Genomic DNA, 15,309 nt, shown 5'->3' on the forward strand with positions numbered 1-15,309 from the left:
AACCTGGAACCTTGAAACTACTGCAGAAAAGAGGAGGGAAACAGTAGAATGTATTGCATATTCAGGAGCTTCCTGAATAGAATTCCAGGGGTTTAGCAAATATGAGAGAAAATTGGCAAGAGGTATTGATTAAGCTAAAAAGTTTCTGTATAACAAAGTAGATAAGTCACTAAGCTAAAAAGAGAGCTTATAGAATTGGAGAGATTAGCTAGCTATAAGTGCCTAGTAACTGGAATATAGAAAGAGCTAAAAACAAAACAAAACAAAACAAAAAACCTTCAGCTGGGCACAAGTGGCTCATGCCTGTAATCCTAGCTACTCAGGAGGCTGAGATCTGAGGATTGTGGTTTAAAGCCAGCCCTGGCAAGAAAGTCTGTGAGACTCTTATCTCCAGTAAACCACCAGAAAACTGGAAGTGGTGCTGTGGCTCAAGTGGGAGCTTGAGCTGAAGAGCTGAAGGACAGTGCCCAGGCCCAGAGTTCAGGCCCCACAACCAAAGGGGGAAAAAATCCTCAAAGATTCAAAAATCTAATTAATAAATGGGTAGAGTAACTAAATACACTTGTCAGAGGAAGAAGTAAAAAAGGGCAATAAATACATGAAGAAAAGTTCAACATCCTTGGTCATATAGGAAATACAAATTGGAAAACATGGAGATTCCATTTAAACTTCAGTCAGAATGGCCATTATCAAGAATATGAACAACAAATGCTGGCAAGTGTGTAGAGTAAAAGGAGCCCTCATACATTGTTGATGAGAATTAGTTCAACTACTATGGAAGTCAGAATGGAGATTCCTTAAAAAAGTAAAAATGGAACTACTCCATAATCCAAAATGTATTGGTACCACTCTTGAGCATTTATCTAAAACATTACAAGTTAAGACACAGTAAAGGCACCTGAATACCCATGTTCATTACAATACTATTCATAATAGGCAAGTTATGTGAGCAACCTAGATGCCCTACAGTAACTTAGAAATGTAGAGTGTGTATGAATGAACGGTGGAATTTTATTCATCTATTAGGAAGAATAATAGGTCATTTTCAGGGAAATAGATGAACCTGGGAAAAAATCATATTGAGTAAGGTAAAACAGGCTTGGAGGGACAAATGGCATGTGTTTTCTCTCATGTGTGGAAGTTAGACCTAAAATAAGGGTGAGGGTAGACAGGGTAGGGGAATATATTATAATGTTCAATGGATATTTGTGAAAATGGAACTGAATACTGAATATGGTAGATGAAAGCCACTGGCACCTGGCTTGTATGCTCTCTTTCTCATTTATTTCATATTAGATCCTACATGTTGCCTAAGCTTGTCTGAATTTGTGAAGTGAAGTGATTTACCTCTTTTAGCCTCCTATGATTTGCATTACTGTACTTTGCTGTTTTATCCCACAATTGAGGATGGAGTCTAGGCCCTCACTCATGTTAGGCAAGTACTGTACTGCAATATATCCCTAGCCTCTATCTTCTGATCTTTAGTTCTGGGTATATAAGCAGGAGAATAGAAGGCCAAGGAGACTTGTTTTAAGATTTATTGCCCTGAATAAATAAGTTTACACTGCCTTTCCTTTTTAATGAAAACTCTTAGTTGCTTCACAGGACTTTTTCTGAAAAATAACATGTTCCTTGATGAACATGGGATAGAAAAGGAAAAAAATAAGCAAAGATTATAATCAACTTCAGATATATACTATCCACTTTCTTTTTTTTTTGCTTATGTGGTGCTGAGGAATCGAGCCCAGGGCCTCAGGCATGCAAGGCAATTGCTCTACCACTGAGCCACCTTCCCAGCCCCTCCACTTTCTTTTTGTAGCTCCTAGCTTCATTCCTTATAGAAATAATGCATAAAACAGGAAGCTGTAGGATTAGGAGTGTGCCTTAAGTGGTAGAGGGCTTGTCTAGCAAACATTCAATCCTCAGTACTGACAATAAAGACAGACAAAAATCAGGGAGTGCTATAGTTATTTTAAGAATGCTTTGTGGACAAAATATAGATACTTTCTTAGTTTAGTACCTTAGAGGTTTTAACCTCAGCACAGTTCCATTCAGGATGGGTCAAGATGAAGTGGGCAAAGGTACTTATAAGAAGGGAGGTAGTAAAAGAAAATCAACATGACCTTTCTACCTAGACCTCTGGTCTTTTAGCATGTGGATTAAAGAGGGGCTTGACTATAAGTGGATTGAAGACTAGGGAATTATTTTTCATTGTTGTTTACTTTTGTTTGTCCCTCAAAAAGTCTGTTTACTTTCAACAGTACAAGTGAAATAGCCTTGATCTAGTATTTATAGCAACCTCTATTTTATTTTTATTTTTTTTCATTATTTAGAGGCAACCTCTATTTTATAGACAGGGAAACTGAGACAAAGAAGTGAAGTACTTGCCTGTAGTCAGTAAGTTAGTAAATGATTGAGTTAAAACCTCCACATGGGTATGACTAAGGCAGAATCATCCTGAATTTGACACCAGAAAGAAAGAAAGAAAAAAATAATAATTCCTTTTTCTGTGTTTAGTATAAAATCTGGCATATAGTACATGCTAAGAATGTATTTATTGAATCATTGTGTATTGTTTGTGAACACTTATACTTAACACTAAGTAGAATTTTGAATTGCTAGATGAGAGTAATATTGCATATGACTCAATATAAGAGGATTATTAAAGGTACTTGTGTTTCAAAGCATGGTCAGTTGGATTCTCCTTCAGTCCTGGAGTAGTATCAGCAATGATTAAGACCAGTAAAGAGGCAGGTGCTTGGCCATTCTTGGTGTTTTGTCAATGAAGTAGTGCTTGTTTGATACAATTTAATTGACTGTATGTTCATATTACAATTGGATGTCTGCTAAGGCAAATGTATTTCTATGTTTATATGATTATATTTTTGTTTCTGTGTTATAGGTATTCTTTGAAACCAAATGACCAAATCTTGGCTGAAGACAAACACAAGGAACTGTAAGTTAATTAATCTGTAGGTTGTGTACACATTAGTAATCAGTCTGATTTTTAAAATTACATAAAATACAAAAATGTAATGCACACTTATTGCCATGATCTTAGTGGGATTAGAATAATTTATGCTATGTAAGATTAATACAGGGGGCCAGTCATCAGTGGCTCATGCCTGTAATCCTAGCTACTCAGGAGGCTGAGATCTGAGGATCGTGGTTCAAAACCAGCCTGAGCAGGAAAGTCTGGGAGACTCTTATCTCCAATAAACCACCAGAAAACTGGAAGTGGCACTGTGGCTCAAGTGGTAGAGTGCTCACCTTGAGCTGAAGAGTTGAGGGACAGAGCCCAGGCCCAGAGTTCAAGCCCCATGACGAACAACAACAACAACAAAAGAAAATTAAGGGGCTGGGAAGGTGGCTCAGTGGTAGAGCGCTTGCCTTGAATGCTCAAGGCCCTGGGTTTGATTCCTCAGCACCACATAAGCAAAAAGAAAAAAGCTGGAAGTGGCGCTGTGGCTCAAATGGTAGAGCGCTAGCCTTGAGCTGAAGAGCTGAGGGATAGCGCCCAGGCCCAGAGTTCAGACCCCATGACCGGACCCCCCAAAAAAGAAAAGAAAAGAAAAGAAAATTAATACAGGGAATTATTATTCCTGTATGCACATTAAAATATATAGCATTGTATAATATTTGACTAATATTTGGAAATATTGCATTTTCTTTTCAAAGATACAATGTAAAACATTTGTATTTGATAATATATGAAATTTAAAATTATTGCTAATTTTGGAATACTACTAAAATGCTTCCTCTAATATCATGCTGAAGATGGAGAAATACATACTTTTGTTGCTTTATGAAAAAGTGAATGTGTAAAGATTGTGTAGTATACTTCATAAAGTTTGCAACATAAAATGTTTTTACTTTCAAATTTTTTATTCATTTATTTTTTTTTTTGTCGGTTGTGAGGCTTGAACTCTGGGCCTGGGCGCTGTCCCTCAGCTCTTCAGCTCAAGAGTAGTGCTCTACCACTTGAGCCACAGTGCCACTTCTGGCTTTTTCTGCTTATGTGGCGCTAAGGAATCAAACCCAGGGCCTCATGCATGCAAGACAAGTACTCTACCACTGAAAGTACTCTACCACTGAACTACCTTCCCAGCCCTCAAATTTTGAATATACTTTTTAAAGTTCTTTTTTAAACTTTTGTTAAAAAGAACAGCTGCATATGGAATTCTGGGATATTCTCTTTGACATTTTTCTGCCCTAACATAGTATTTAAAAGATTACTACCTGACAAGAACTGTCAGGATCTTTGTTAAAAGAAAATGATAGGTTTTGGAAATTTACATTTTATTTCAGTCTTTTGAGCATTTTAGAATTATTCAAGGAAGGAAGCTTTAGAAAAATTTTATACAGTTTTATCTTCTAACACTTAAGATTCTACCCTATTTATAGGTATATTAGTGAATTTTATAATCTTCCTTGAAAGTTACCTTAATGTGTTTGATATTTTCTAGCATTAAATACATTTTATTTTAACATCTAACTTAGGTTCTTAATATAATCTTCATTTGTACTTATCTGTATAGAGAATAATTTTCTCTTATAGAGTACTTCTTTAGATTAATAATAGCCTTACTAAAAAATGGATGTTTTTGAAATTTATTTTAAGCTATTCCACTTACAGAATTAAAATTTTGACTAAAAAACATCTATAGAAGACCAATTAACCAATTGACAATAAAGTTATGCAAAGAGCAAAGTGTAAACCCCATGGTTCTGTTTTTTCTATTTAAAATCATCCCCTAGAGTCTTTGGTATATAGAATAATGTAAGACAGAAACTTGAGAAAAAAGATTGGCTTAGAGAAACAAGTCATTTTTCCCCTCTTTTTGCATGTTAGTCTTCCCCCAAGGAATAACGAGCATATTTGTGAAGCATCAGTGACTAAGTGTATGTCTGAATCATCAGATTTTTGGAACTGAGAATGTTTTAAATGAAAACATAGTTACTTCTTTTAAAGCAGTATCAAGATTATTAGCACTATCTTTGTATTGGTAGCTCAGATTGGTTTATATAGAATTATGGCACTTTTTCAGGAAGTGGACTAGTAAGGTGGGTTTTGCTTACTTGTTTGTCACTGTGTATTGGGATAAATACCTGAGAAAATCAACTTAATGCAGCAGATGTTTATTTTGGCTCATGGCTTCAGAGGTTTTAGTGCACAGTTGCTTGGCCACATACTATAGCCCTGTGACATGGCAGAATGTCATAGTACAAAGTTGACATGGAGGAAGGCTGCTCAATTCTTGGTAGCCCAGGAGTAGAAAAAGAGCTTGAGGTAGGTAAGACCACATAATTATGGAGTCAGAGCCCAGTGATCTAATCATTTCCCCAAAGCTCTATTTCTGAACATTACATTGAAGACTTAAGTCTTCAACACATGGTTTTTTGGGGAGATGCATTTCATATGCAAACTGTAATAATGCTAGGCACTGCTTTTTAAAAAGATATAGTGCAGCTTTTTAAATATATATATATATATATATTAAACATCATTAAATAGCTTATTTTTTAAATTAAATGGTTTTAAAAAACAATAGAAATTAACTTCCATTTGTGAATGGAGACTTAACCAATATTGAGTTCCTCTTGAAAAGGTAAAGGTCTGCAGTGATAGAAGAATCTTTATTATTATTAGAAAATGCTAAAAACAGAGGAGTTACAGTTACAAGTCAGGCAAAGAGTAAATTTTCTTTTGTACAATATCACCCTTACCCTAGCTGTCTCTCAATTTTTCCCTCCCATACCACCCACAAGTTGTATAATTCATTTTCAACATTGTGTCCAGTGGGTATCTTTGCTGCTTTTGTTTAACCTATGTCCCTGACAATTCTGGAAAAGTCTGCTTTTCCAGGATTAAATAGTAAATGTATAGGTTTCTTAGCAACTTTTTAAGCTAACATCATCAGATGCCAGTTTTTGATATTCCAAACTTAGAAGTGTGGATAATTTCATGCTTACACATATTCCAGACATGGTTCTTAATTAGTTAAAGCCCCCCCCCTTTTTTTGGTCCGGTTGTGGGGCCTGAACTCTGGGCCTGGGAGCTGTCCCTCAGCTCTTCAGCACAAGGCTAGCGCTCTACCACTTGAGCCACAGCGTCCCTTCTGTTTTTTTTTTCTTTTTCGCTTATGTGGTCTGAGGAATCGAACCCAGGGCCTCATGCATGCAAAGCAAGCACTCTACCACTGAGCCACCTTCCCAGCCCAAAGCCCATTTTTTCTAAGGAATTTTATGCTAGACACTCAGTCATATTGAATAAACTAAAAGGGAAATAGCTCCGCCACACACCACTGATTCATGTCTGTAATCCTAGCTATTTAAAGGGCTGAGATCTGGAGAATCACTGTTCGAAGCCAGCTTAAAGAAGTCCTTGAAATCTTTTTTTTTTTTTTTTGGGTCCGGTTGTGGGGCCTGAACTCTGGGCCTGGGCGCTGTCCCTCAGCTCTTCAGCTCAAGACTAGCGCTCTACCACTTGAGCCACAGCGCCACTTCTGGCTTTTTTCTTTTTGCTTATGTGGTGCTGAGGAATCGAACCCAGGGGCGCATGCATGCAAGGCAAGTGCTCTACCACTGAGCCACCTTCCCAGCCCCTACTTGATATTCTTATCTCCAGTTAACCACCAAAATACTGAATGTGGACTTGCGGCTCAAGTGGCAAAGCATTAGCCTTGAACAAAAAGTTAAATGAGAGAGTGTGAGGCTGAGTTCAAGCCTTAGTACTAGTGCACGGCATGCGCACTCATACACAAAAGAAAAATTAGCTTTCAAATATTTATTTTAGTTTAGTGTTTGCTGTTGTTGTTTTGAGATAGAATCTCACTGGGTAGCTGAGGCTGGAAGTGGTGATGCTCCTGCTGCAGCTTCCTGTGTGCTGGGATTGTGCCACCATGTCAAGAAGAGACACAGCAGTAAAGCACTAATCTAAACTCAAAATGGTATTTTCTGCAGAGCTTCTTACAGTGTAGAAATTCAAAAGGCACTCAGGAAGCCTAGGCAAGAGAATCTAAGTTCCAGGTCAGCTTGGGCTGCATAGACCTTGTCTAAAAAAAAAGTGCTTTCATAAATATGATTGTATTCTCAAAACTGACTATACTTTTATGTGAGTATAGATCAAAAACCGTTTCAGCAGTTTCATCAAATAATTTCACCAAATCTTCATTAACCTTTTAGGCTAACTGGGATCCTCACCATTTTACAAATTCAGAAGGCTTCCTTACCCAAATTAAGGTTCACTATAACTGTGTTTTTCTAGAATTTGTTCCTCTATATACTCGTAAAGTTTAGTCACAAGACAAGTTTGTATAGTATTGGGAGAAACAAAATGGAGTAAAATAGCCAATTCATTCCAAGGGAAGTCTGTAGTGTGTAGTCATTTTTTCCTGAGAGAGGAAATATTTTAGTCATCTCTAGCATCATTTGCAACAGTAACAGCACTTAGAGGGTGATGATACAGTTTTTTCTTTCAGCACACAAAAGAAAGTTAGCTGTAGTGGCAAACACAGAACTTTGGGCAGAATTCTAGATTGTCCTTACACATTCTCACTGTCCCTCTCCTCCATAACCAGCTACTTGCCTGCAACTCTTACTTCAGGGAGTTACAAATTGCTTACCAGCTCCCTTTGCAGTTTATTTCAGCTGATGTGCTTATGTGCTTCTTGAACGATCCAAATTTTTTGCCTACATCAAAGCTGCTTTTTCTTTGATCCTTTCTGGAACTTTAGTTTCTCTAGTTCTAGTTTTTCCTACATTTGAATAAGCCTTAATTCCTATAATAAATTACTTATTTCTTAATAGAGAGGTATTGAATCATGATATGACATGGTTATAGTCTCAGGTACAGCTTATATATAAACTCTAATTCATGCATGGCTAAATCATCTAGGGAGAATTTAGTAAAGTCTCAAAACTTCTTCCACATTACTCCAAGTAGAAGGTACCAGTGTCAGTACCAGCAGTATAAAATTAACTTAGAATGAGAATTTTGTTATTCGTAGCTTTCCTTATCTCTTGAATGAAGAAACTGACCAGACTCTTCCTACACCTCATTTTTTCCTGAGAGACAGAATATTTTAGTCATCTCTAGTATCATTTGCAACAGTAACAGCACTTAGAGGGAGATGATACAGTTTTTCTTTCTACACACAGAAAAGGTAAAGAAATATACAATAATTAATTATTAATGTTCAAAGTTCAGCTTTTAATGCTATTCAAAATTTGCAAATACTTTAAATTTCCCAGTGATAACTCCTTGAAATGAATATGTACTTGTTTTATATTAGTGAAGAGATCCTCATTGCTTATCTTCTCATGGGAATTTTGCCCACATTAAGAGTTTGGAATCCTATTTTTGTCATTGAAGCTAAGATATGTGGACTAGTTCCATTTTCCAAAAGATCAAGTGATTATTTTCATTTTAAGCACATCACCTAATTTTAAAACAAAACTAAACAAAGCCCCTGGTAGTTACAAAACAGTAAATGGATTTCTATGCTATAACTTCTTGGAATTGGAATGAAACTGAATGTAACATACTGGTAGTACTTTTAGTTGGCTAATCATTATGAGAAAATCTTAAAAGATAAGATGAGCTCTCATTGAAGAATGTTAATTCCCAATTTCTAACACATAAGGTTTTTCCTGAAATTTGTTCTATTATGACTTTTTTGTGATGCTAGCTCCCTCTGTAGAACTTCATTAAGATTGCAACTTGAGTTTCTATAATTTAGCAATAATTAAAAATTGATCTATATAAAATTTCCTTATAAATTTTTATTTTGTTGCCAACCATTTTCAAGTTTTTAAGTGTAATTATCTTTATAAAAATACCTTTAGAGCTGGGTATCAGTGACTCATGCCTATAAATCCTACTCAGGAGGCTGAGAGCCAAGGATTGCTGTTCGAAGCCAGCCTGGGCAGGACAGTCCATGGGACTCTTATCTCCAATAAACTACTCAGAAAAAGCTGGAAGTGGCACTGTGGCTCAAGTGGTAGAGTGTTTGCCTTTAGCAGAAAGAGGCTCAGGAATAGTGCCCAGGCCCTGAGTTCAAGCTTAGGACCGCCCCTACACCCCCAAAAGAAACACCCCCCCCAAAAAAAACAAAAACAACAACACTTTATATATAGTTTTAATAGCATATGCACAATGATAGATTCCTCATGTATCCTTCTACTTTAATACTGTTTTGCTTGAGAAACCCAGAGAGAAATGTGATTTTCAGATCTGTAGTTCTCTTTTCGTTTAGACAATAGGAGCCAGGGGAAAAAAAGCCTAATGGAAGATCTAGTGAAGGAAAGTTTTGGAGTTTAGCTGGATCCTGTTGTTGAATTTGAGATTTTATTTTGTTTTGCAAAGAAGAGATACAAATTTTTTTTCTGTGTCAGAAAGAACAGAGAAAAATACTTCAAAAGGATTCCTAAAGGTAACAAGTAAGTGCAGACAAAATTGCACATATATTTAATTTTCAAGAACTTAAGCCCTTGTAGGAAAATGCTTTGTTGTCAGACTCTTGCTTCCAGTTTCCGTGCATGAAAGTGTACTATGATCATGAGCACAAGTGGGCTAGGGCTGCAGCATAAGCTACATAATCAGCCTGTGTCTCTCTGCCATAATACAATTAGAACTCAGAATTTTGTATTTGCTAGGTAGGCTCCCTGCCACTTGAGCTGTGCCTCTAGAACTCCTTTTAGTCTGGTTATTTTTTTATTATATTTTGTTGGTCACTCATGGGACTTGAACTCTGGGCCTGGGTCCTTAGCTCTTCAGCTCAAGGCTAGCTCTCTACCACTTAAGCCACAGCGCCACTTCCGGTTTCCTAGTGGTTTATTGGAGATCAGTCTCATGGACTTTTCTTCCTGGGCTGGCTTTGAACCGCAATACTCAGATCTCAGCCTCTTGAGTAGCTAGAATAACAGGCATGGGCCACCGGCACCCAGCTCATGCTCCACTTTTTATAGATAAAGATCTTGAGAACTTTTTGGACTCAGCTGTTCTTGAGCCGTGATCCTAACAATCTTTCTTCTGTTTCCTGTCTCACTCTATTGATTGAGAAAGGGGGTCTCATTAACTTGCCTAAGCTGTCCTTGAACCTCTGTGCATCTGCTGTGTAGCTAGGATTACAGGTGTGAGACACTGCCATCTAACTTTACTTAAAAATAAATAAAACCTTAAAAAATTTTTTTGCAATATTGGGGATTGAACAACCATACCAGGTGTAGAAAATAGTCTATTTCAGCAGTGTGACCTCTTTTGCAGAACTTCAAAGTTGTTTTGTATTTTACATAAAATTTTCAAGTTCATAAGGTAAGATGAAAACCCATAATTTACACTATAGAATCCAATGCAGTCATCTTAGAGAATTTTAATTGATTTTCCTTATTTGATGTTAAACTGACTTGTATGCAAATTATTAAAATGCTGTGGGTTACACTGGTGGGCCAGTGGCAATACATGGACTAGAAGACCCTAGGTCTCCTTTTTCATAGACTAGATTGCTAGTTTTGCCACTGTGTACATGATTTAAATATATTTTATTTTTCTTCCTTTCCTTTTTTGGGGGGGTGGGGGAGGGGCTGGTCATGACGCTTGAACTCAGGGCCTGGGTGCTGTCCTTGAGCTTTTTTGCTCTACCACTTTGAGTCACAGCCTGCCACTTCCGGTTTTCTGGTGGTTAATTATAAATAAGTCTCTCAGACTTTCCCATAGGTACTGGCTTTGAATGGCAGTTCTCAGGACTGTGCCTCCTGAGTAGCTAGGATTGTAGGTATGAGCCACCAGCCCCAGGCTTTGTTAGTGATTTCTCTGAACAGTTAATCTCCTGAGAACATAGAAGAGAACACCCCAAAATGACATTAAAGTATTCTTACTCAAAGTTTTTTGTTTTAATGTATAATATTTTGACTTTCAAATAAAGTATAGAGTATAGAAAACATTTCTTACCACCAGTTTTAAGAAGTAAACCATTAGAAATGCAATTAAAGCTCCATTTCTGTTCTAACCACAAGAAACTAGTACCTAAGTACATATGTATAAATCTTAAATGCTGTGGACTTTTGTTTTTCAACATACTTTTGACAATTATGCATATTGTCACGTAGTTTCTCTGATCTGGTGGTACTGGGGTTTGAACTTAGTGTCTCAAGCTTGTTCAGCTGATGCTCTACCACTTGAGCCATAAAAGCTTAGCCTTTATCTGGTTGTTTTGGAGTTGGGTTTTAAGGACTTTGGCTTCAAACCTTGGTCCTCCACATCTCAGCCTCTTAAGTATTAGTGTGAAGCTCTGGCTCTGGCTCTGGCTCTGGCTCTGGCTCTGGCTCTGGCTTTCTCTCTCTCTCTCTCTCTCTCTCTCTCTCTCTCTCTCTCTCTCTCTCTCTCTCTCTCTGTCTGTCTGTCTCTCTCTCTCTGTCTGTCTCTCTGGCTCTGTCTCTTCTCTGTCTCTGTCTGTCTCTCTCTTTAAGATATGGAAGAACCTTGTCTCAAGAAATTACTAGGTTTTTGGTGTAATTCAGTCACTTTGTTTTTTGCTTGTACCTTCCCTTTCTCTTCTTGAGGTTATTTTCTGATATACTCTGTTAGCTTTCATCTTTTTTGTTTTGCTTTAACACCTTAAGGCTATTGTCATTTTTCACAAAAACTTATCTGCTTGAGTTTATTGCCTTTTAGTACAAGAAGCAGAAGTAAAATTTGTATTAAATACTTGGTGTTAATGTCGGAATTTTTTGTAAATTATGAAAATACAAATTTGTTATAAAATTGAGGTGTTTAATTCTTCACATAAGGAAGAAAACAATAACTAAAACAAATGCTGAGACTAGAAAGTGCTTAGTGAGAAAATACAACAAGTACATCATAAGCTCCATGAGGAAATGAGTTTGTGTCTTCATTTTCTTTTCATTGAATGTTCAGCATAAGGTCACACAGTGTGTACTTAAACCAATAGTTGTTGGAAAATACATTTAAATTTATTATTGTAGCTAATGTAAAATATGTTTAAGAAATATGCTATTTGCTTATCTTTTGTATTTGATCCTGCTCTCTTCAACGTTGAAAGCCCTGACATGAAATTTATCAAATACTGTATCAGTGCCTTATTTCTGATTTTATTTTTAGTTTGTCTATATTCCTTTTCATTGGTATTACATGTTTATTTACCTTTAAAATCATGACTAATTACCTAATGCCTAATACCAATTACAATAGTTTGTACATAAAAAGCTATTATTGTTAATAAACCTTGATCATTTTTAATAATTTCAGTTGCTTAAATATCCCAATTATTAAAAAATCAATTCCCAAATACACAAGTAGCAAATAACATTATCTTTTGTGCATAGGATTATGTGCACATCCCATTCTCATTAAAATGTATGGATGTATTTTATAAAAATGTATTTTTGTATTAAGAATTAGTACTTTTTTCTCCTTTAAAGCTAAGGCCATGGATTAAGTTTTGGGAAGATTTTTTTTTATGGCATTGCAGTATTAGATTACCGTCTCGCTAATTAAAATGCAGAACAATCCTGCCATCTTAGTTTGGTTTTTAAGTGCATTTTTGTTTGCTTAACCTAACCAAGCTACTTTTCATTATTTATTTGTAGTACTTTGTGAATATTTTGCCATTTTCTGTTTCTAGTACTTTATGAATTGTTTCCTTCATTATGAGATTTCCTCTAATAACCATTAATAAGGTAAATGTGAAAAACTATTTTAAAGTTAAGATGTTACCCACCAGATGGTGCTGTTTTACCTGTTGTGTCTCAGATACTGTGTAGGCTAAATGAAGAACTTTCTCAAAGTCTTTGAATGATCTCCTAGATCTATTTGAGTGTAATATGTTAGTTGTATATCAGCTTAGTGAAAGGAAGTATTCCAGTAGCAAAAACTTGTATTTTTGTTACTATATGTTTATGTCAATAATGGCAAAGAGGAATTTCCAGAGTTAATATGACAAAGAATCTCATTTTTTAAGTCACCTTTTCTGTGTTACTGTATTGTGGCATTTGAAACAAACTATAGGTGCTCCCCTCCTCCCCCTTTTTTCTTTTAGACTGTGTAGCGCAGTCTGACCTCAAACTTTCAAACCTCCTGCCTCACCCTCCTAAATGTTGCCATTACAGGTTTTTGCAAACATCTAGCTCAGAGAATCTTCTTAACTTAAAAATAATAAATAGCTATTTTTAAAGGTTGACACATGCAAATTATATTGATTACCATAACTATCATGTATCAAAATGAAAATGAAATTGTTAAATTAAGAATGTTACCAACACTTATGTTTCAAGTTTTTTTTTTAAATTTTCAAGTAATTATAGTTTTACCTGACTTACATAGCTGTTTAGAAATTAAGGGAAACATCTTGATTGTATACTTATTTTCCAAAAGAAAGATAAAATTAGGATTGATTTCTCTATTTTCACAAATAAAAAAATTGAGTTTTGTAGTTAATTTATATATTGTGTACAAAGCAACCATGTGGTACAGTATTCATTAAGATGGTTGCAATCTAACAACTAACCATTCAACAGAATTGCAATCACTAGCTAATAAAATATACTTTTCATTGAAATTTGAAAGACTTAGTCAGACCTTAAGAATGGTTCTAGAGCCGGGTGCTGGTGGCTCACGCCTGTAGTCCTAGCTACTCAGGAGGCTGAGATCTGAGGATCGCGGTTCAAAGCCAGCCCGGGCAGGAGAGACCGTGAGACTCCTATCTCCAATAAACCACCAGAAAACCGGAAGTGGCGCTGTAGCTCAAGTGGTAGAGCGCTCGCCTTGAGCTGAAGAGCTGAGGGACAGCGCCCAGGCCCAGAGTTCAAGCCCCACGACCCACCAAAAAAAAAAAAAAAAAAAAAAAAAAAAGAATGGTTCAAGGATTTTAGAATGGTAGTTGGTGCTTGTCTCCCAGCACTTGGGATAATAAGGCAGGATTAAGAGTTTCAGGCCAGCTTAAGCTGTATAGTAATACCCTGTCTCAAAACATAAAACAAATGTACAAACAAAAAGGCTATTTCTAGGATTTTGGGGGGGGGTGTCCGGGTTGTGGGGCTTGAACTCTGGGCCTGGGCACTGTCCCTCAGCTCTTCAACTCAAGGCTAGCACTCTAGCACTTGAGGCACAGCGCCACTTCCGGCTTTTTTCTTTTTGCTTATGTGGTGCTGAGGAATCGAACCCAGGGCCTCATGTATGTAAGGCAAGCGCTCCACCACTGAGCCACCTTCCCAGCCCAATTTCTGGGACTTTAGCATAGCACTTTTTTGTTGTTGCTGGTGTTGGTCCTGGAGCTTGAATTCCTGGCCTGGGCGTTGTCCCTTGAACTCTTTTTGCTCAAGGCTCATGCTCTACCACTTAGTGTCTTTGCACCACTTCCACTTTTCTACTGGTTAAGTGGAGATAAGAGTATCAAGGACTTTCCTGCCCCTGCTGGCTTTGACCCACAAACCTCAGATCTTACCCTCCTGAGTAGCATGAGCCACCAGGCTGCACATTTTTTTTCCCCATGAGTTATTTGTGTATAAATTATGAAATGTATTTGTGTATGAATTATGAAATTAAAGCCTAGAGTCTGTAAATGCTGATGAAAACATTGTTTTCTGTGCCAAAAAATTTTATTGAGATAGGTGAAGTTAGAGATTAAACTTTCTTTAAATCTCTATGATGTTTGCATTTTCCTATGGAAAATATAACTTTATGCTCAGTTATTTATAACAGGATGAAACATATCTCTTTAAGGCAGTAAGTTTCCTTGTATTTCTCAATTTTATTTTTCCTTTGATGGTACGGGGCTTGAACTTTCTGCCCACACCTGCTAGGCAGGCATTCTACCACTTTAGCTACCTACTGCTATCCCCTGCTTTATCAGATACCACTATAATGTGCCATTATGCTTGGCTTGGTTGAGATGGGATTTTGCTAATTTTTTCCAGGCTGGCTTTGAATCCTCCTGTCTGCCTTCTACCTTGTTGGAATTATAGATGTGTGTCACCTGTTTCCAGCTAGTTTTTTATCTTATACTTTTCTGAAATAAATTTTGTAGTTGATTTAATGAGGATTATTATACTGCAATCTCAGAATTATAATATATAATGTAGACTCATTTTCAGGTTTTTCAACTTTAAAAAGAAAAAAAATCACATCATCCTGATTTATGTGAATCTTGAGAAGTAGAAATTGGCTTGTCTATCAGTTCTCAGTTCTCAGGGGCCCTGAATGTAGGATGTTACAGCAACCTTTTCAGGAGTACAGTGAAGATTGCATTATCTTTAAAATAATTCTAAGCAATTATTTCCCCTTTCTTTCTC

General features: G+C 36.6%; 1 protein-coding gene across 5 annotated transcripts in view; it reads left to right on the plus strand.

Annotated features, from left to right (window-relative positions):
- Adk (adenosine kinase) overlaps positions 1 to 15,309 on the plus strand; it is a 424,911-nt gene that overhangs the window by 61,701 nt on the left and 347,901 nt on the right. For all 5 annotated transcript variants that reach the window (XM_070020633.1, XM_070020634.1, XM_070020636.1 and 2 more), the window contains one exon: positions 2,903 to 2,956. In XM_070020633.1, coding sequence (XP_069876734.1) covers positions 2,903 to 2,956 — 54 coding nt within the window. The remainder of the gene's footprint in view (positions 1 to 2,902; positions 2,957 to 15,309) is intronic.

This window comes from Dipodomys merriami, unplaced genomic scaffold (genome assembly GCF_024711535.1).
Source record: "Dipodomys merriami isolate MVZ:Mamm:240054 unplaced genomic scaffold, mDipMer1.0.p SCAF_14, whole genome shotgun sequence".
Taxonomy (NCBI): domain Eukaryota; kingdom Metazoa; phylum Chordata; class Mammalia; order Rodentia; family Heteromyidae; genus Dipodomys; species Dipodomys merriami.